The sequence below is a fragment of the Dermochelys coriacea genome, chromosome 8 (assembly GCF_009764565.3).
Source record: "Dermochelys coriacea isolate rDerCor1 chromosome 8, rDerCor1.pri.v4, whole genome shotgun sequence".
NCBI classification, from domain to species: domain Eukaryota; kingdom Metazoa; phylum Chordata; order Testudines; family Dermochelyidae; genus Dermochelys; species Dermochelys coriacea.
Genome location: NC_050075.1, coordinates 29,078,380 through 29,099,242, shown reverse-complemented (window position 1 = coordinate 29,099,242; position 20,863 = coordinate 29,078,380). Strand labels below are relative to the sequence as shown.

The following is a 20,863-nucleotide window of genomic DNA, read 5'->3' as shown; positions in this document are numbered from 1 at the left end:
CGATGAAGTGAGCTGTAGCTCAAATAAATTTGGTCTCTACGGTGCCACAAGTACTCCTTTTATTTTTGCAGCATTAGGGCAGCTTTGTGATTCTCTGATGATGAAAAGCTACCCTAAAGCTGGCAAGTATCCTGACAGCAAAGGGTCCAATTCCACTGCCTCTCTGTGCCAGGTGGTTTGGCCAGGACATTCCCATGCTCTGACAATTCCCTGTCTTTTGTTTTAATGTAGGTACAAATACGTATACAGGTGCATGTAACTGAATAATTCAGATTCTAACTTTACATTTGTGAGCAAAAGGCCTTTCCTTTTTTTTTTCCTGGTGAAGTTAGAGGCCATTATTTTTAAAGAAGTTCACTTTGCAAACTGGGTAAGTTTTTCACCCCACCATAACCTTCTGTCTGGGTACAAATCATATTTTCCCCCTTCAAGTTCAAATTAAAGCAAAACATTTCCGCTATGTCCATTCAACTTACCACTTACAGCAAAACAACCCATTAGCACATAAATACAGTATGTATATCAGGCATGGGCCAACTGACCTTTCAAAAAGTCCTCTCTAGTCCAAGACTATTTCTGTGAGGTAAATAAAACATCCAGCAAACAGTGCAAGCATATGTTCTCATCAGGCAAATGGAAACCTATCCCACCATTATACTTTGCTGGCATGAGGACTTTAAAGCATTTTCTATCCCAGGACTTTCCTCAAAAAGGACCCAGAAAAACAGTATTGGAAGAATCAGCCAACCAGTAAATTAAGAAAAGCTTAAAATTAAATTAACTGACACACTGTTATGCATTATGTATATCACCTTTAAAAATTAAACCTGATGTAACAGGATAAATCCGTGTATCCCCAAAGAAGGCAAAAAACAAACAACAAAGTATATTCAAAGTTCTAGGTAAGGTTCAGCAAGATCAACATATGATTGAATGCAAGTTCCTTTGCCATTCAAGTACTACATTAGCTTAATTCCCCCCCAACACATGCACTAATTAAAAGAGTGGTTATAGTCAGGATAGCGACTGTAATTATCACACTGTGGGGCTCAATATTTATTATCCTGTTATCAAATCTGTTCTGCACATAAGTCAAAACATGATTTTTTTAACCATCAATGCTACACACTTAGTCCTGCCTCTTTAATTCAAGTAGTTTTTCCCTCTTACAACCTCTCAAATAATAAAGATTCTGGTGTCAGCGATGATGCATGAATTAGAATAGAATACCAGCTCACTCTTCCCCAGCTGTATTAGTTATGCAGAGCTAAAGGAGAAATAACTTGCTCTGGTTAAAAACAAAAAGAAAAAAAGCAGGTTTGTCTTATAGGCACACATGGTTAAATTCTGCTCTCGGATCCAAACATACAGTTCCAGTTCATCTTAGTGAAAGGCACACACACTTACCATTACCTCTTAAAAACTGGCACACAATAGGCCTTCCATCATTCTTCAGGCAAAACTCCCTTAAATCAGTGGGCATTTGGACTGCAGAATTTGGCCCAGAAACCAGAAAGACTGTGACAGACGGTACCATTTTTTGAAACGATAACTACAATTTAATCTTGTCATATAAAGCATTATTGATATGATGGTACTCACACTCAATCTGTGAAAGCCAAAGCCAGGGACTTAACTACTGGATGGATAGACGGACGAATAGATGAGTGGATAGACAATCCTGACCATTTGACACCTAAATAGGACGAAATCAGGTGATTGAAACTATGATGATTCTACACAGGTACTGACACAAAGCCTGAAGAAATAGAAGATGAAACTAACCCCTGATTACTGGTTTTTAATATGGTTGTTTAGACATATTTGGGCTTTCTGAGGAATGTGTATAAAGTTTGCTGTCATTTCATATGCTAATGTGTCACTTCTCTTCCCACTGTTCAATGCACATTATTCCATAATTTCTGTTGCCTCTTACCCTTTGTAATTATTATTTTCACATCCTATCTTTTATTCTTACCTTTATACTTTGCCTTCCCAGCATTTACTTGCATAACTTCTTGCCTCCTTTGCTAATTCTGTCCCTGTATATTTGTGGTATTATAGAGTGAATACATTAGCAGAGGTTTTAAAATCTATTCAGCCTCTTTAAAATTTGCTAAGTAAGGTGTGCTTAAAGTTAATTATATGCTGAAATGTTTAGCTGAATTGGGGCTTAAATGTACTAAAGAAATATATAGCAAAACTTACATAAATAAAACAAAGCAGCAGTTATAGCTTGCATACTGTGTAAATGAATCCAGAAGTCTTAAGCCTTTGTCCCCTATATGTTTTTATGCTGCAACCACTGTGCAACCCCTAGACCGTCCCTCCACAGGCAAGAAATGAGAAATTTTGATGGCTACTGAACACTGACTTTTCAAAGTGAATTACCACAAAGTTATTTAATACAGGTGTTTCTGGTCTGGCATTATATTAGGAAAACTCAATGTTCAATGGACCAGAAACTCACCCTTCCCCAGCAGTGGTCTCAGGTCAGAATGCTGGGCTATAATATTAAGCATGTCATATTAAACTAGTGTAAGGTTTTCAAAATATTTTTGCTTCCCCTTAATTAGTGGGAGTTTTCATCTGCTTCTGCACTTGTGAAATTCCTCAAAGCAAACCACTTAGTGTTCTGCCACTGTTACACCACTGATCAGGGTTCTGATCTCTGACACTCCAGTGTACATCTGGACTCACACCGCTGAAGTAAGGTAAACTACTCTGTATTAACACAGGTGCAAATGAGACTAGAGTCTGGCCCACAGTGGCTCTAAAACCAGGATGCTTTCTTCCATCTCCAGTAGCAGAGTGAATGTGTTCCATTATATGAAGTGACAGGGTAGCTGTAATGAAAAGAAAGAGAACCACTAGGGAAGCCACTGTTGCATTTTTGAACAGAAATATGAAGAAACTGTACCACTGTAATACCATGTTAACCACTATTTCCTTATAAGACTATATTCATCTTTGTAATACCATAGTTAACCATTATCACTCTGTTATATCATATTGAACATTATTGTCATGGTAATTAATGTAAGTGTCAAATAAAATACCTATGTATAACCAGTTTACCACTGGCTAGTACCAAAACTGGAAAAATGACTAACATTATATTACTATGGCTTCATGATGGGTAAGGATGGCTCTTTCTCGAGCTGAAGAGGTTATACTTCAACATCACTAGAAGCAGTGGAAAGGATTTGATTAGGATCAGTTTGAAGATGGCCCTGTGTTGCAATCCCTAGTATGTGGCTAAAAAAATGCAAATTGGTATGAATAAAAAGCATTCATTACTGTTTGCCTCTAGTCAAGGGTTTAGAGTAAGCTTGTTTCAATTGGGGGTAGAGTGAGGTGAGAGGAAAGGGTTTTCAATTTTAAGTACTTAGCATCTGAGGGTTGTCTGGTGACCTATGTGAAATAAGTTGCTCTCAGTCTAGTTCCTAGCTGACAGGTATCTGCTTCACAAAAACCTTCAGGAGAAAAGCCAAGAACTGAATATGCATGCAGATAAAACTACCGTCACCCAGAGGTGGTCCCTATAATGGAAAGTTTGCACTGCTGTCACTCATGATATTCCTTTTCTGGGAATCAAACAGAGGAATCTCAGTATGCCATACCATTCACAAGTACCAAATTCACCACAATTTTAAATTACACACACACACACACACACACACACACACACACCGTTTTGAATAATGCACAGTTTTCTTTAGTCCAGCCCTTTACCTGGTTATCCTGTACTGTAATGTATTTTAGCATTGGTGGCATACTACCTTTTAATATTGCTTTTACTTACACTTTCTACTATTGCTGATACAGGAATTTGAGGCTCTGGCGGGTAGTTGTACTTCTATGAAGAACCACTCCTGCTCCATGGCTGGAGCAGTGTCTGTAAAGCATCAGCTAGGGAGGAGAATTCTTTCCCCTGCCAGATCTGGAAGCAATCCTACTGGATCAAGATCTGGGCCTGAAAGATATCTTCTATTTTTCATTGAGGTCTATATTAAAAATACTGTGCCAAAACACAGTATGTACCATACTTTCCTCATGGAATAGAACTAAGTCTAACCCAAATTTCATTTACATGTCTCCAAAAAGGCTTCTGGTATAATCTATGAAAGGAAACTGACAGAATTGCATCATGACTGTAGTCATAAATGGAGAGTAATATGCACATTTTTATGAAGACAGTCATCCTAGGGAGAGCATGTTTGCAAAAGATCTTCCCATCAGTGACACAACACAATGGAAAAGGAACCACAGGGGAAAGATGTTCACTAACAATTCCAGAAGGCATAATGCCAAAAACATGAAAACTGGAAGCAAAAGGTTGCAGCATGCTCTTCCTGAGAAGCTTCTTCAATTTCTTGCAGTATCACTGGCCCAAATCTCCTTCTAGAGGAGTTGGTCTTTCCAACATGACAACTGGAAACTCTGTATTTTGACTTGCAGATCTTCCATCCACTTCTTCTTTCAGGAGTGTGAAGATAGCCACCTCCAACCCATAAATGAGCAGCAGGGGTTACTCTAAAAATCATAGATCTTAGATCTCTATGGATGTTGGGAAATGCACCAAAACCCTTCTGCACAGAGGTCTTCTGCCTCCATGTTGGTTGTTACTTCTCAGCTGACATCCATGGCAGGATAAATGTGGTTCGTCTTTTTGTACTGAAAAACCACATTAATATTATAGTGTGTTTACTGTTCGGCTCTTCCAAAGGAAAAAATAGCTGAGTATGCTAAATAGGAGCTTTTGCAATGAGGGACTAATCCTACAAGATGTTAAGCATATTCAGCAAGGTTCAGAGCACGTTCAGTGGGAGTTGAGGGTGGGTGCTTGGCACCTTGCCAGATACTCTAAGCCTCTTACCGGATCAGACTCCAAACTTGCTGTACCAGTGTCCAAAGTGCTCAATGTACCCTATTTCAGCTAAATCTGGACAAGACTGAAAGCCAATGTGAACTGGCTTTCCAAGCCAAAAACAAAATTAGAAATAAAGTGATACATAAGGTTACCATCGGTGCCAAGTCTGGCTCTTTTTCTTGGCTTACCCTGATCTACAGATACAGAGCCAAAGGACTCTCAGATTTCTACCTTAATTGGCTCATTCTCCTTGAACTTCAACTGAATTCAGCTACACATGTTGTAATATGGATGTCAAAAGGTTGAGGCCCGCCAAACACAACTCCTTTCCAGATTCACTTAGCTAGTTACCCAAGTTCCAGGGAACCAGGAATTCCTCACACAAGGTGAATGTGTGGTTTATATTGCCTCCAGCTATGTCTTTACTGAAACCTTTTACAGTTCGTGAATGTTATTTATGAATGGAAGAAACTACAAATATCAATGAACAAGAAATTACTTCTGAACAGACAAATTTGCACTCACTTTACTAACTGATGCCAAGATGATAATCCAGCTTGATATTGGCATCCAATGCATTAATATCTCTGTACAACTTTGGTTTATGCACATAGATGATAAATAAGGCATTGAAAGTAAAGATAAAAGCTCAGGAGGTCTTAAGACCTTTATGTCTAGGGTCTTTGATCTAAACTACCGAAGTTGATTCTTTGACCTTCATAAAAAGGAATGCCTTTGCATATAAGGAAAGGGATAAAACTGACATTACCTATTGCACAAAAAAAGCTATTCTATCTCTAATATTAAGAACGTTCACAGCCTATCTGCGTGCTGCAGCACCCTGATTTTATTTATTTTGAAGTATGAGTTTAAATATATGCTGGGGGAAGAAGAATCTTATATTTGCTTAATTAACAAGCCAGAGCCTTTGGCAGGTCTGTTCCTCAAATAACAGGTTTCCCTTCACATAAAACAAAGGTGAATACAATATTTGAAGCCTACACAGGGAACAGAAGTTTACCTTAAATCCTATCTGCCTTTATAGTCCAGTAACACTGAAGAGTGAATGAGAGCTAATATTTTTCCTATGCTGTGTACACACTAATGATGCTATATAAGTGTACTATTCTCATCATTTCTGTCATTTTCTTTTCCCAAGTCCTGCTCTGTTTCGCATGACGAGAGTAGACAAAATTGCAGCAGCACTCTTAGATTCATCAGTATAAGTCTCAACATATCAATTTTCAAGTGGAGCAACTTTAAACACATTGTAAGCTTTTAGTTTCCATAGAAAATAATACTTCAAGCTCAAAGTCAGATTGGCAGAAGTCAGAGCAGTTTAGAGGCTTACTTAAAACATAATATTTTATATTTGGCAGGAATTACTGTTTTGTTTAAAAAAAAAAAAGACAAGGTGACTTTCTATTATTTATTTTATAATAACATCACTAGAAGCAGTGGAAACAGGTGAAGCCGCCCCCAGCGAGGAAGTGGTTGCTAGCTTCCAACTTGCTGGTCAGTTCGAAGGCTTTACCCTGGTCCGGTTTATGCTTCAGGGTTTCCATGTACAGTGAGTGGATGGCTGCCTTCAGGGTCCTCTCCAGCATGCCCCTGGTGCTCGGGGTGATGATGGTGTTGTCGTTGGACCTGATCTGCAGCACCAGGACTCCTAGCTTCTGGCGCTCCTCGCACCACTCCCAGCGACAGCCGATGTGTTTCCCCAGGCGACGTGTGGCATTGCGAGCGCAGACCACAGTGAAACGATGTCGTGCCCATCCCGTCTGAATTCGCCATCCAGGGAACCACTCAGGAAGGTGGCGGTGTCTTGGTTTGAGGGGGCTCTGCCGATCCGCTTCTTTGTTGCGTCATGTAGGGCGTTTGCTGCGATATTCCTTATCATGGAGTCGGGACACGTCAGCAGGCAGAAGGCGTGGGTGATCACCGCGATGTCACACAGGTCGCCCATGCGGGGGACACTGGCACCGCCATGCCTGTGGGTGATGTAGACCAGCTCGTTGCTGGCTCTCTGGGGAAGGAACAGCCACTTCTTCATCAGCTGCCGGACGATCTTGTCTGCCTTGTTGAGGGGTACCTTTGCCAAGGCGGATCCCTTTGGGACGAACGAGATGCGGGGGATCAGGAAGGTGTTAAGGGCTTTTATCTTCTGCCATGGTGCTACCAGGGAGGCGTCTATCTTGGCGGCATCCTGCAAGATCTCCTGGATGGTGTCCTTCGGTGTCTGCCGGACACGAAAACCCGTCGGCGTGCTGAGGTGGTGATATGCCTGCCCCTCTGCCAGGGGGACGACAGGATCGCCCTGGATCTGGAACTCTGTCGTCTGCACCGAGTCCCTTTTGCTGCCATCGATGTGGAGAGTTGCGCACTTCTTTGCATTGAAGCGGAGCCCCATCCAATTGGCAACTCGACTGTATATACACAGAGAACATGAAACAATGGGTGTTACCATACACACTGTAATGAGAGTGATCACTTAAGGTGAGCTATTACCAGCAGGAGAGCGGGGTGGGGGGAACCTTTTGTAGTGATAATCGAAGTGGGACATTTCCAGCAGTTGACAAGAACGTCTGAGGAACAGTGGGGGTGGGGGAATAAACATGGGGAAATAGTTTTACTTTGTGTAACTTAGGCTTGAATAAAGACTGGGAGTGGATGGGTCATTACACAGTGGATGGCTTTTTCCACCCCCGCTCTCCTGCTGATAATAGCTCACCTTACCTGATCACTCTCCTTACAGTGTGTACGGTAACACCCATTGTTTCATGTTCTCTGTTTATATAAATCTCCCCACTGTATTTTCCACTGAATGCATCCGATGAAGTGAGCTGTAGCTCCTGAAAGCTTATGCTCAAATAAATTTGTTAGTCTCTAAGGTGCCACAAGTCCTCCTTTTCTTTTTGCGGATATAGACTAACACAGCTGCTACTCTGAAACCTGTCATTTTGCTTATGATGTAACTGGGTTCTTGCCACCCAGGCCAATATTTTCAGGATGTCCCAATTTGAATGTGGTGATCCTGCATCCCATGAACCTCACTTCCAGGGCAGCAGGGCTCAGAATAACTTTTGGGGTTGGTGAGATATCAGCATTTGTCTAGAGAGCACCACAACATGCTGATATTTATCAAAACATGTTGAAACCACAAAGTTGCAATATGAATTTAATGACATACAAGTTCAAGCCCACTAAAAAAAATTCAGCAAGACAGCAATCCTGGATTTAATTAGAGGCATTTGTTCTCTTGGTGCATGTGCAAAACTGCCGCTGATGCAAGTTTATTGTATGTCATGATGAAGGAAGTGTAAGAGCGTAGATTAAATGAGTGACAAAACAAAAATAACTGGATAAACTTTTCAAAAAATCAGTTTTATGATTTTTATCAGCTATTCTGTTCTCCCCAGCCTTTTCCCTAAACAACAGAAAGGAAATTGTTTGCCTTACTTCTATTTTCACCACCATGAAATGTTTGGGGGGGGGGGGTTCAGGCTGAAATTGCTCCAGGGAAAATGAAAATTAAGGTACAAATCCAAATTTTTAAGCACATATGCCAAGTTCTTCTAGAAAAACATGTTCATACAGACACTTTTGTATGTGTACACAAAACAAGCATAAGTATGCATAAAATACGAGAAAGTTTTTTACTCAGACACAGGGACATTGTCAGGCTAATACCCTCCCTCCGACAGCAGCCAAGATAAGAAACTTCAGAGGAAGGTGCAGGAAAGCCCATAATGTAGAATAACCTGCTGATAAAGGACATTTTCTCCTAGCCTGTCAGTTAACAGCTGGCTAATGCCCTGAAGCATCAGTGTTTATATCCCTTCTGAAAAGGGTCTTTTTTTTAAATCCTGGCTAATCTGTGGATATTCTCATGATACATATAAATATCTAATTCTTTTATGAATCCTACTAAACTCTTGAGCTGGCCTTAACGATCTATTGTGGCAATGAATTCCAAAGGTTCATTGGGCATTGTGTAAAATATATTTATTTTTCACAGCTTTTAATGTGTTGCCTTTTGATTTCATTCAATTCCCCTTTGTTCCTGTTTTGTAAGAAAAAGCAAACAGGAGTGCCTAATTTACTCCTCTATACTAATTATTTGTATACTTCTATCACAGCCCCTCTTATTTGTTTCCTCTCTAAACTAAACAGTGTCAATCTTTTCAATCTTCCCTCACACGGCATTAATAATTGTTATAATCTGTCTGTGAACTCCATCTATTTGCTGCTATATATCAGAGGTTTTCATTTAGCTACCCACAAGGATGCCCAGGCCTTTTTCCTAAAAGGACACAGTTAATTTAGAACCCATAAAATGTCTGAGTAGTTCAAGTTATTCCTTCGCATGTGCTTTACTTTGTGTGCATCAACTCTACATTTCATTTATCACTACAATGTCCATTCACCCAGCTTTGATAAGTATCTCAGTCCTTCACAGGCTTATCTAGTCTTGACAAACTTACATAGCTTTGTGTCATATGCAAATTTTGACTCGACTCTATTAATTTCCTTTTCTAGATCATTAGTTAATATATTAAAAGAAACAACAGTCCTAGTACTGAATCTTGCAGTATTGCATGTTTGTATGAGCATCTCAGATACTTCATTCCTTCAGAAATTTTGGCTGTATACCATCTAATTCTGGTGACTTGTTCTTTAGCTTATTCCAACACCTTTCCTTTTTACATCTTAATTCTGACAGTGCCACCTTTTTTATGCGAAGAGACAAGGTCTGAGGTTGGTATCTTCCCAACTTCCCTTCCAGAGAAAGCTGATAGAAAAAAAAATTGGCTTCTCTACAATTCCTTCTCATCCTTAAGAGTTGCATTTACTCTCTAAGGGGAAGTCTACGCTACCACACTACATCCACCTCAGCGAGAGATGGAAGCTAAGTCAGCAGGAGCAGCGGGGGCAGGTTTGTAGAAATTTTGGTGGTGCCCAGAACCCGCCCCCCCAAACTCCGCCCCCCACTTGCCTAAGGCTCTGGGAGGGAGTTTGGGTCGGGGGAGGAGGTCTGGGGTGCAGGCCCTGGGCTGGGGATTAGGGTGCAGGAGGGGTGCAGGGTGCAGGCTCTGGGAGGGAATTTGGGTGAGGGAGAGGGTCTGGGATACAGGCTCTGGGATGGAGTTTGGGTGCTGGGTGAAGGCTCTGGGCTGGGGCAGGGGGTGTAGGAGGGGATGAGGGGTGCAGGCTCTTGGACAGAATTTGGGTGCAGATTCTGGGCTGGGGCAAGGGGTGGGAGTGCAAGAGGGGGTGAGGGGTGCAGGCTCTGGGACGGAGTTTGGGTGCAGCTTTGGTCTGGGGGTGGGGGTGTACAGGGGATGAGGGGATGAGCAGTGTAGGCTCTGGGAGGGAGTTTGGGGATAGGAGGGGGTGCAGGAGTGAGGGCTGTGGGGCTGAGGATGAGAGGTTTGGGGTGTGGGAAGGGGCTCAGGGCTGGGGCAGAGGATTAGGTTGTGGAGGGATGAGGGCTCTGGCTGGGGATCAGGGGTTTGGGGCGTGGGAGGGGCGCAGGGCTGGGACAGAGGATTAGGGTGTGGGGCGATGAGGGCTCTGTCTGAGCTGTGGCTGAGGGTTTTGGGGCCTTGGAGAGGCTCGGGCCTAGGGTGGAAGGGCAGCCTGCGCTGCCATTAGTGAATGGGGGGCACTAGGATCCTGTGGCAGCAGTTGATGCAGGGAGCCGGCAGAGCAGAGTCAGCATGAGCTGCAGGTTCCGGGGCGGGGCCGGGGTAGGTGAGCAAGGGCAGCAAGTGGGGGCCGGGGGAGGTGCGGAGGGGAGCGGCAGGCGGGGCTGGGGGAGAGACCCGGCCCCAAACATTGGTGGAGCCAGGCCCCCAGGCCCTGAATATTGTTGGAGCCCAGGAACCATGAGTGTATATAACTCGCCGCCCCTTAGCAGGAGTGCATCTCCCGCCGACATAGAACTGGTGTAGACAGAGCATAGACAGATGAAACTTGCATTGCTCGGGGTTTGGCTTTTTCACACCTCTGAGTGATGCAAGTTACATCGACTTCAGTGCTAGTGTAGTCAAGCCCTTAGTCTAGTGCAGTGTTTCCCAAGCTTGGGATGCCGCTTGTTCAGGGAAAGCCCCTGGTGGACCGGGCCAGTTTGTTTACCTGCCGAATCTGCAGGTTCGGCTGATCGTGGCTCCCATCGAGGGACATACCGGCTGCCGCTTCCCGCAGCCCCCATTGGCCTGCAGCGGCGAACCACGGCTAGTGGGAACTGAGATCGGCTGAACCTGCGGATGCAGCAGGTAAACAAATCAGCCCGGCCCGCCAGGGGCTTTCCCTGAACAAGTGGCGTCCCAAGTTTGGGAAACACTGGTCTAGTGTACTCACCAAACTTTCACTTAGGATTCCTGCTTCTGAAAGATTCCTTGTTATCTATTTTTATGTCTTTGGTTATTTGCTCTTTAAAATACTCCTCCTTCAGTCCACCAGGACATGACACAAAAGTGGTTCTTAATTGTTTCCCCTTTCCACCAATATTCCTATTTAAACACCTGCTTCTCCTTCTGCTTACTGGACAACTTCATTGTGTTCATCATTCTCCAGTCAGGATAATGGTTAAGCAACCGCCAACACTTCTCTGCAAACTGACCATTAGCTTTATTCATGTGAAGTTATAAACCATTCCTCAATTCTCAAGGGTCAATGGATTGCCTAATATAAGTTCATAAATAATAAGAAATGACAGATTACAAAGTAATAAACCATCCAGTGAAGCTTTTTGTTTTATCTTACAGCAGCCTAAATACCAAAGATAAATATATTTAATCATCCATCATTTCCAAGTTACATCCGCGATTAAAATATTGAACTTGCAGTATATAGTTTCTCATTTGTATAATTGCTCATACAGACAGCTATTACATCTTAACTGCCAAGTTCAATAAATAACATGGTTTCCAAAAAAATTTCTTTATATAACAAGCTTAGCCTGTTGCTAATTTGAGGTTTATTACAGGAGATACATAATTATCCCTGTACTACCTATTAGGCTGCATAAAATAAATGAAAGTTTTTTACTCATACAAAGGGACTCTGCCATACCAGATCAGGTGAATGATCTGTGGGTTGCCATACCCTCCCCGCAACAGCAGCCAGGATAAGAAACTTCAGAAATAGTGACCATAATATAACATTTAACATTCCTGTGGTGGGAAGAACACCTCAACAGCCCAGCACTTTGGCATTTAATTTCAGAAAGGGGAACTATGCAAAAATGAGGAGGTTAGTTAAACAGAAATTAAAAGGTACAGTGACTAGCGTGAAATCCCTGCAAGCTGCATGGACACTTTTCAAAGACACCATAATTGAGGCTCAACTTAAATGTATACCCCAAATTAAAAAACACAGTAAAAGAACTAAAAAGAGCCACTGTAGCTTAACAACCATGTAAAAGAAGCAGTGAGAGATAAAAAGGCATCCTTTAAAAAGTGGAAGTCAAATCCTAGTGAGGTAAATAGAAAGGAGCATAAACACTGCCAAATTAAATGTAAAAAAAAATGTAATAAGAAAAGCCAAAAAGGAGTTTGAAGAATAGCTAGCCAAAAATTCAAAAAGTAATAATAAAATGTTTTTTAAGTACTTCAGAAGCAGGAAGCCTGCTGAACAACCACTGGGGCCCCTGGACGATCGAGATACAAAAGGAGCACTTAAAGATGATAATGTCATCGCAGAGAAACTAAATGAATTCTTTTCTTCAGTCTTCACGGCTGAGGATGTTAGGAAGATTCCCAAACCTGAGCTGTCTTTTGTAGGTGACAAATCTGAGGAATTGTCACAGATTGAAGTGTCACTAGACGAGGTTTTGGAATTAATTGAGAAACTTAACAATAACAAGTCACCGGGACCAGATGGCATTCACCCAAGAGTTCTGAAAGAACTCAAATGTGAAATTGCGGAACTATTAGCTATGGTTTGTAACCTGTCCTTTAACTCAACTACTGTACCCTATGACTGGAAGATAGCTAATTTAACACCAATGTTTAAGAAGGGCTCTAGAGGTGATCCTGGCAATTACAGACCAGTAAGTCTAATGTCAGTACCAAGCAAATTAGTTGAAACAATAGTAAAGAATAAAATTGTCAGACACATAGAAGAACATAAATTGTTGAGCAAAAGTCAACCTGGTTTCTGTAAAGGGAGATCGTGTCTTATTAATCTATTAGAGTTCTTTGAGGGGGTCAACAAACATGTGGAGAAGGGGGATCCAGTGGCCATAGTGTACTTAGATTTCCAGAAAGCCTTTGACAAGGTCCCTCACCAAAGGCTCTTACGTAAATTAAGTTGTCATGGTATGAGAGGGAAAATTCTTTCATGGATATGGGGGGTGGGATAGCTCAGTGGTTTGAGCATTGGCCTGCTAAACCCAGGATTGTGAGTTCAATCCTTGAGGGGGCCGTTTAGTTGATTGGGGCAAAAAATTGGGATTGGTCCTGCTTTGAGCAGGGGGTTGGACTAGATGATCTCCTGAGGTCCCGTCCAACTCTGATGTCCTGTGATTCTGTGATTGAGAACTGGTTAAAAGACAGAGAACAAAAGGTAAGGAACAAAATGGCAAATTTTCAGAATGGAGAGGGGTAACTAGTGGTGATCCCCAAGGGTAAGTCCTAGGACCAATCCTATTCAACTTATTCATAAATGACCTGGAGAAAGGGGTGAACAGTGAGGTGGCAAAGTTTGCAGATGATACTAAGCTGCTCAAGATAGTTAAGACCAAAGCAGACTGTGAAGAACTTCAAAAAGACCTCACAAAACTCAGTGATTGGGCAACAAATGAAATGTAATGTGGATAAATGTAAAGTAATGCACATTGGAAAAAATAACCCCAATTATACATATAATATGATGGGGGCTAATTTAGCTACAACTAATCAGCAGAAAGCTCTCAGAGTCATCATGGACAGTTCTCTGAAAATGTCCACGCAGTGTGCAGTGGCAGTCAAAAAAGCAAATGGGATGTTAGGAATCATTTAAAAAGGGATAGCAAATAAGACAGAGAATATCTTATTGCCCTTATATAAATCCATGGTACGCCCGCATCTTGAATACTGCATATAGATGTGGTCCCCTCATCTCAAAAAAGATATACTGGCATTAGAAAAGGGCCAGAAAAGGGCAACTAAAATGATTAGGGGTTTGAAATGGGTCCCATATGAGGAGAGATTAAAGAGGCTAGGACTTTTCAGCTTGGAAAAGAGGAGACTAAGGGGGGATATGATAGAAGTATATAAAATCATGAGTGGTGTGGAGAAAGTGAATAAGGAAAAGTTATTTACTTGTTCCCATAATATAAGAACTAGGGGCCACCAAATGAAATTAATGGGCAGCAGGTTTAAATAAATAAAAGGAAGTTCTTCTTCACTCAGTGCACAGTCAACCTGTGGAACTCCTTGCCTGAGGAGGTTGTGAAGGCTTAGGACTATAACAGGGTTTAAAAGAGAACTGGATAAATTCATGGAGGTTAAGTCCATGGCTATTAGCCAGGACGGGTAAGGAATGGTGTCCCTACCCTCTGTTTGTCAGAGGGTGGAGATGGATGGCAGGAGAGAGATCACTTATGTTCTTATGACTACTGCAGAAACATACCAAGGAAGACAGAAACTGCATAACCATGTGCAACTTGCCTGACGAGTGCTTTCTTCTATGGAAGATGATCTTCCTTTTAGACTAAACTGATAGAATGTTGCCGTATAGTCAAAGGAAGCTATAGAGTTTGTGCAGATTGCCATAAAAATGATTGCATTGCTGTGGGGGGATTAGAAAGCCCAGTAAGTTATGAAATTGTCTTAGTGATACTAATATTTGTAGGCACTTTTCTTCTTTAAAAAACACACAAGATGACAACTGCAGACAACTGCATTGGGGACAAACTAATTAAAAGTAAAAACAGGAGAGCCCCCAAAGCTCAAGGAATGTATTCGAAGAACTGGTTAAGATTGCATGAAGGGACATAATATAGGGTGGTCAGCAATACAGATCATGACATAATGAGAGAAAAGTAAAAGTGAAAAAGAAGTTTTATGTATGCTGGTTGTGTCTGAGAAGCACCCATGAATGTATATAAACACAGTTCTCTCAGAATATGCTCCAGTCAGTTGATAGCACATCACAAAAGCGTCAGCCTGATTTGGAGGAATGGCAAAATGTGCATACCTGCCTGATAAGGTAGCACCATACACAAAATACTTTAAATCAGAATGTAGCATCACTGCAATAATGTCTTGATGTCCACAGCCCCCTGATGTCTGACAGCTGACCAGAGCTCTAAGATGATGATATATTTCTAAATTTTGGAAAACATTTTAAAAAAGCATTTTGATCTTTTATAAGCAAACAAATTTGTGAAGGGATTAAAACAGCCTTACAGGTGTTGAGTTTTGACTTGACGTGACAACTGTGATGGGGACGTACAAACCCTACAATGGGCACCCTGGCGCTCGGCCTGAGGGCTGAGCCTCTTGATCCTGAAACACCCAAAAACTGCGGAGCCTGGTTAAGTGCTGAGGTGCAGCCCAGGAGGTGCCTTGGCATCAGAAATCCCAGGGACTCGGCTCATTAAAATGAAACATGATTCGACAAAAGGAAACAGAACTTCTTACTAGCTTGTGTGGGATACAATGAGAGATGCACTTACCTATGAAGTAGGCCAGCAGGATGGCAAGCAGAACTGCAGCAGCAATAGCTGATAAAGCAGCACATTTCCAGCTACAATATTTGGAGGGCTTTTTCAGCTTGAACGCATTTCTGGAGAAAGTATTTCGAGGCAACAGTCTGGGAGGTGGTGTGTAAACTGTTCCTGAGGTCAAAGGGTATCCAGGGGAAGAACTACTGAACAGAGGGGTGGTTCCAGATGATGTCTTAAACAAGAAATGCCTGAAATGCAAGAAAAGAGACACAGGTAAAAAGGTGCAATACTGTAGTTAAGAGAAGAGTATCTCCTCTCTGCGCCTTCTTTCATGATGTCTGGAATCTCCTCTCTGACCTGATTCACAATTCTGCCATCATCTTTTCCTGCAAGTCACTCCTTGCAACAGTACCTCCAGGCTGTCGTAACTCCACTGACTTCAGTGATGCTACTGCTGGTTTACACTGGATGACAAAATAGAATCAAGTCCCCTGTGTTCTCACTGTTTGTAATGTGCCTAGCACACTTTTGGCATGAATAAAGTCAATGATAAATAAACACTAAGAATATCATCTACAATTCTTCCACTTTATATAAAAATAATGACCAGATGCAAATAATCAGTGACTCCTACAGAGAAAATGAGGAATAAAAACACAGCTATTTTTAATTCTTCCTCTCCCCTCTATTTTTAATTTAAAAATAAAACAACCCAATTATTATGTTAATGAAACAGGCCAGCCTGGTAGTAACATTCAGTTATTTATGTAACAGGTAGTGCATCGGCAACAATTGGGCAACCCTATCACAAACTGTCCTACCACTGTGCCTTGAAAACTTGATCATGAGGAGACTACCCCTAGGGGGTCAGAGGATAGTTCAAGCTCCTTTCAGTCCTTGAAAAAAGAAAAGGAGTACTTGTGGCACCTTAGAGACTAACAAATTTATATGAGCATAAGCTTTCGTGAGCTACAGCTCACTTCATCGGACGCATTCAGTGGAAAATTTTCCACTGAATGCGTCCGATGAAGTGATCTGTAGCTCACGAAAGCTTATGCTCATATAAATTTGTTAGTCTCTAAGGTGCCACAAGTACTCCTTTTCTTTTTGCGTATACAGACTAACACGGCTGCTACTCTGAAACTTTTCAGTCCTTGGACTCCCGGCTTTGTGTGCCAATATAGGTTCTAATTAGTTGCATATGTGGGGGTGCTTCTAGGTCTGGGAATCTATCCACTATAACCTGGAATGAGTTCACCAACTCATTTCACATAAGCCATTGAACTGTCATGGTATAGTAACATTTCTAAATTTAAAAGCAGTTATTTTTACTTGTACTATCCCTGTCTGCCACAACAAATCCCAACAACTGCAAGGGAAAGGGAGAATTTTATATGAAAAAAATTAATGACATCTGAAAATCTGGGATAGTTACCAACTTCTTAATACCACAGAAGGTTATACTTTAAAGTATAAGATAAATAAAAGATAGCTCCACTTTTGCAAGGATGATCTCTTAATTCAATGTGGGTTTAGCTGCAACCTGACATGGTGTTAGTTTAGACCCCAGCCTGACCAATTAAGTGCCTTCTGGTATCACCTGAGATGCACTGTCAAACTGTGGCATCTGTTTAGTTATAATTCTGAGACCTGGAAGTGATATCACTATACATTCCTCTTAGCTTGAGTTTGATTAAGGCACGCAACTAGATCCAAAACCTACAATACCTGTGTGTTTATTAGTTTAACTAAATCCCTATCTTTCCAAGTAAACATCCTTTCTTCTCTTGCAGGCCTAGATGGCTTTCCTGTGGAACCTATAGTCCAACTAATATTCTGAATTCAACACTGTGCTAGTCTTAGTAATGGTCTTGGCAATGACTGGTAGCAGAGTAGAGCTTAAAAAACATTCTAAATCTGTATGAGAGACACCTGCCAGAGTTACAACAACCAAGGAAAGAGAAAGAAAATAACTGGCATGAATTCTGCAAGGTCCTGAGTGCCTCTTCCAATCAAAATGTGTTGAGGGTGCTGAGCAATTTGTAAAATTGGGCCCAGAGTCTTTACTAACATTAGATCTTATTTCAGATGTGAGAATGTGAGACTAATGCTAATGGTCTGAAACAAACAAATAGGTCACTATCAAATCACTTATTTTAAGCTTTAAAATCAGTATTTAGTCACCATTTATTATAACAATGATTTGGAAGTCTGAAACCAAAATCTGTTTCCCAAGTATATTTTCCCCATCATTACTCACAGGCACACTCATTTATCATTACATGATTTTTTAGAGGACACTGAAGCATTTGTTTCTAAATTAAACCCAATATAGTAATGATGTGCCTGGACTTTGCAAATAATCATAAAGAAAATAAAAGGCAGACTGTGCTGTGGCTTTGCCAACTTTGACAGTCTCAATTTAAGAATACGGATTGGAATTTTAAGATGGTCCCTGAAAATATGCCTTGCTTATACAGTCTGATGAACATTGAATCAGTTATTCTTGTTCACTGCTTAGTTTTTAAAGAACACAAAGGATCATCTAGCATCTGAACATTAAATCCAAAATACAGCCCTGATGGAAGTGGACACAATATCTGTCAATTTCAGAAAGAGGTGCATCCACTCACATCAGTATTAGTATTTATTTATACAATAAAAATAATTGAAAAGCTCCACAGAAAAAACTACATAATCTGCAGTTGGTTTTGAAACCATAGAATATGAGACATTTTCACTTAAAAAAATAAAAATACGTCCCTATCCTGGGCTGTTTGCAAAACAATAACTAAAGGAACAGCATCTTTCCAACCAATTATTTAATGGAGAGTGTTCTCCAATTAATCTTCCTGCCAAAGGACATTGCCATTCTTTACTGCTTGTAGCTAATATTGCAGGGATGAGATTGGTTAAATGTTAGAAACATTACAAACCCTTGTTTTCCACATTTTTATAAGTAGACTATGAAAATGTGCTCATGGCAGAAGCTCCGATTAAAAGGTTTCAACCCCAACGTGACCTACCCTTTCAAATTAAAAACAAATCTTTCAGACTATATTCCACTTAGAAGGTTGTAAGAAATAACAGGGAATGGTTTCAGATGCTTTTTACTGTCATAACAAGTCCAACTTTCATTAATTAAAATGAAAATTGGTGGTGGTGGGGGCATGAAATAGGACTGGCTGAGTTATACCACTGCTCTTGAGATTTCTATTTTCTTGTTTGAGTGACAGGTTGATCACTCATAAGCGCTTTCATTAGCCTCATCCCAAACTCCCGCAAATCCTCATTATACCAGCACCCCTTTCCAGTTTCAAGCCTAAGGGGCTTAATAAACAGTTTTTCCTGTTAGCTTCTTTTTTTTAATCCCTTGGAGCAAATCTCAGCAGTGTCAAGAGGCACAAAAGTGCAGTCCTTGTGCTGCCTTGATCTGAAATGTCAAGGTTTTTAACCCAGGATATCTAAGTGCTGTTCAGCTAACAGGGCAAGCTATAGTATAAAAAAAAAAGTCTGAATATAATGCATTGTTCAAGTGAAGTTAGGTATAGGAAACTCTGGCCACAGTGAAGTGGAAAATGAATAAACATACTGAATAGTTTCAGTGGAAAGTGCCGCCACCCCCCCACCAAGGCTATTAATCCCTAATAGATTTTTAATACTACATCTGCAGAATGAAACTTTATGCAAGGCAAGCAAGAGATTTAGATGAATGCATGGAACTGTGCTATTCCCAAATGTATTCCTATAGGTGAGGTAAAAATAGACAAGATACTTTTGAAAAAAAAATAAACCTTTGGATTTTGTCACATTTTACAGGTCCTGTCTATGTCCCTTGAAAGCTTAGCGTTTATTGTCTTTAAAGGAGTACTTTTTATAAAGTGGCAGCCAGTAAACGGTACAGTACCACATAAAACTTCGGTAATTAGGTTTTCAAAGTTATAATAAAACATTTAACTAGAGATATGTTAAATAACCACCAGGCTATTCTACATAATTGGCACTCTGTTCAGAAAAAGATGAAGACTAGAATAGCAGAGGTAAAGCAAGTCAAGGAAGAGGAGCATTCACAGAGCTGCACAAGAAAATTGGAAAAGGGAGAACTTAATGGTTAATATAATGGCCTTTCACACTTAGAGCTTCAATTTGAGCCCAGGTTGAGCTTTTAAAAGAAATTAATTGACTTTCCCAGGTCAGTCCCTAAATACCGGTGATCTATATAGTCAGAAAATCTCTGGGTGGGATTTGACATGCTCCAGCACAAACAGTTGTCTGTGGACCAAGGATCAGTGCAGGCCACAATTATTTCTCAGTATTAACTAGTGTATTCATGGTAAGATTGGAGAGACCTTGCACCATGACTGCCTACAACAGTGTTTCCCAAACTTGGGACACTGCTTGTGCAGGGAAAGCCCCTGGCGGGCCCGGCCGGTTTGTTTACCTGCCGCATCTGCAGGTTCGGCCGATCGCGGCTCCTACTGGCTGTGGTTCTCTCTGCCCAGCCAATGTGGGCTGTGGGAAGTGGCACGGTCTGAGGGACATACTGGCCGCCGCTTCCCGCAGCCCCCATTGGCCTGGAGCAGCGAACCACAGCCAGTGGGAGCCACGATTGGCGGAATCTGCCAGGGGCTTTCCCTGAACAAGCGGTGTCCCAAATTTGGGAAACACTGGCCTACAACATACAATGAAAAGGAAGTCACCTCTTTAACTGCCCATCCAATTAACTTTAAACAGAGTCCACATTTTTAAGTGTAAATTGTAATTAAATAGATAAATCAATAATCAGTTGTCCTAAGTGTTCTCTGCAGCTGACTGGTGCTACAGAGAAGAGCACATTTTCCACCCTAATTAGCATCACAGATCTTAGCATCAAGACAAGAATTCCTCTATGAAAACAATACACATCAGGTTAAGTGGCACAGTAGATTTAATTTACCTTCCAAGGATAAAGAACAGAACTAAAATTATGTTTGGGAAACAAGTGAATTTAGTTTGACAGTGTCAGACCAGTCTATAATAGATTTTTATCCATATCACAAAACTATTATGCGATTCTGCATAGTTGGCATTCTCTGCTCTGGAACAGGCCAAAAGTAGAAAAGCAAGGATACTGCAATTCATAAATTGAAGTGTGTAGGGAAAGTTATGGGTAAAGTAAAGAAAGTAAATCTCTATACTGTGTATATTTTGTGGCAGAGCTCCGACCTTGTCCTCGGGGGTCCCACGCTTCCAGGTGGTTTATGCTAGCTTCGGAGGCTCACTGCAACCTTCCACTTAGCCCTTCTCTCTCTCTATGGCCAGGGATACAGTCTACTGAGCCCTTTTCATCATAA

General features: G+C 41.3%; 1 protein-coding gene across 8 annotated transcripts in view; it reads right to left on the bottom strand.

Moving 5' to 3' along the window:
* The window catches only part of TENM2 (teneurin transmembrane protein 2), a 963,219-nt gene that overhangs the window by 232,182 nt on the left and 710,174 nt on the right, over nucleotides 1–20,863 (bottom strand). For all 8 annotated transcript variants that reach the window (XM_038413789.2, XM_043490999.1, XM_043491001.1 and 5 more), the window contains one exon: nucleotides 15,540–15,778. In XM_038413789.2, coding sequence (XP_038269717.1) covers nucleotides 15,540–15,778 — 239 coding nt within the window. The remainder of the gene's footprint in view (nucleotides 1–15,539; nucleotides 15,779–20,863) is intronic.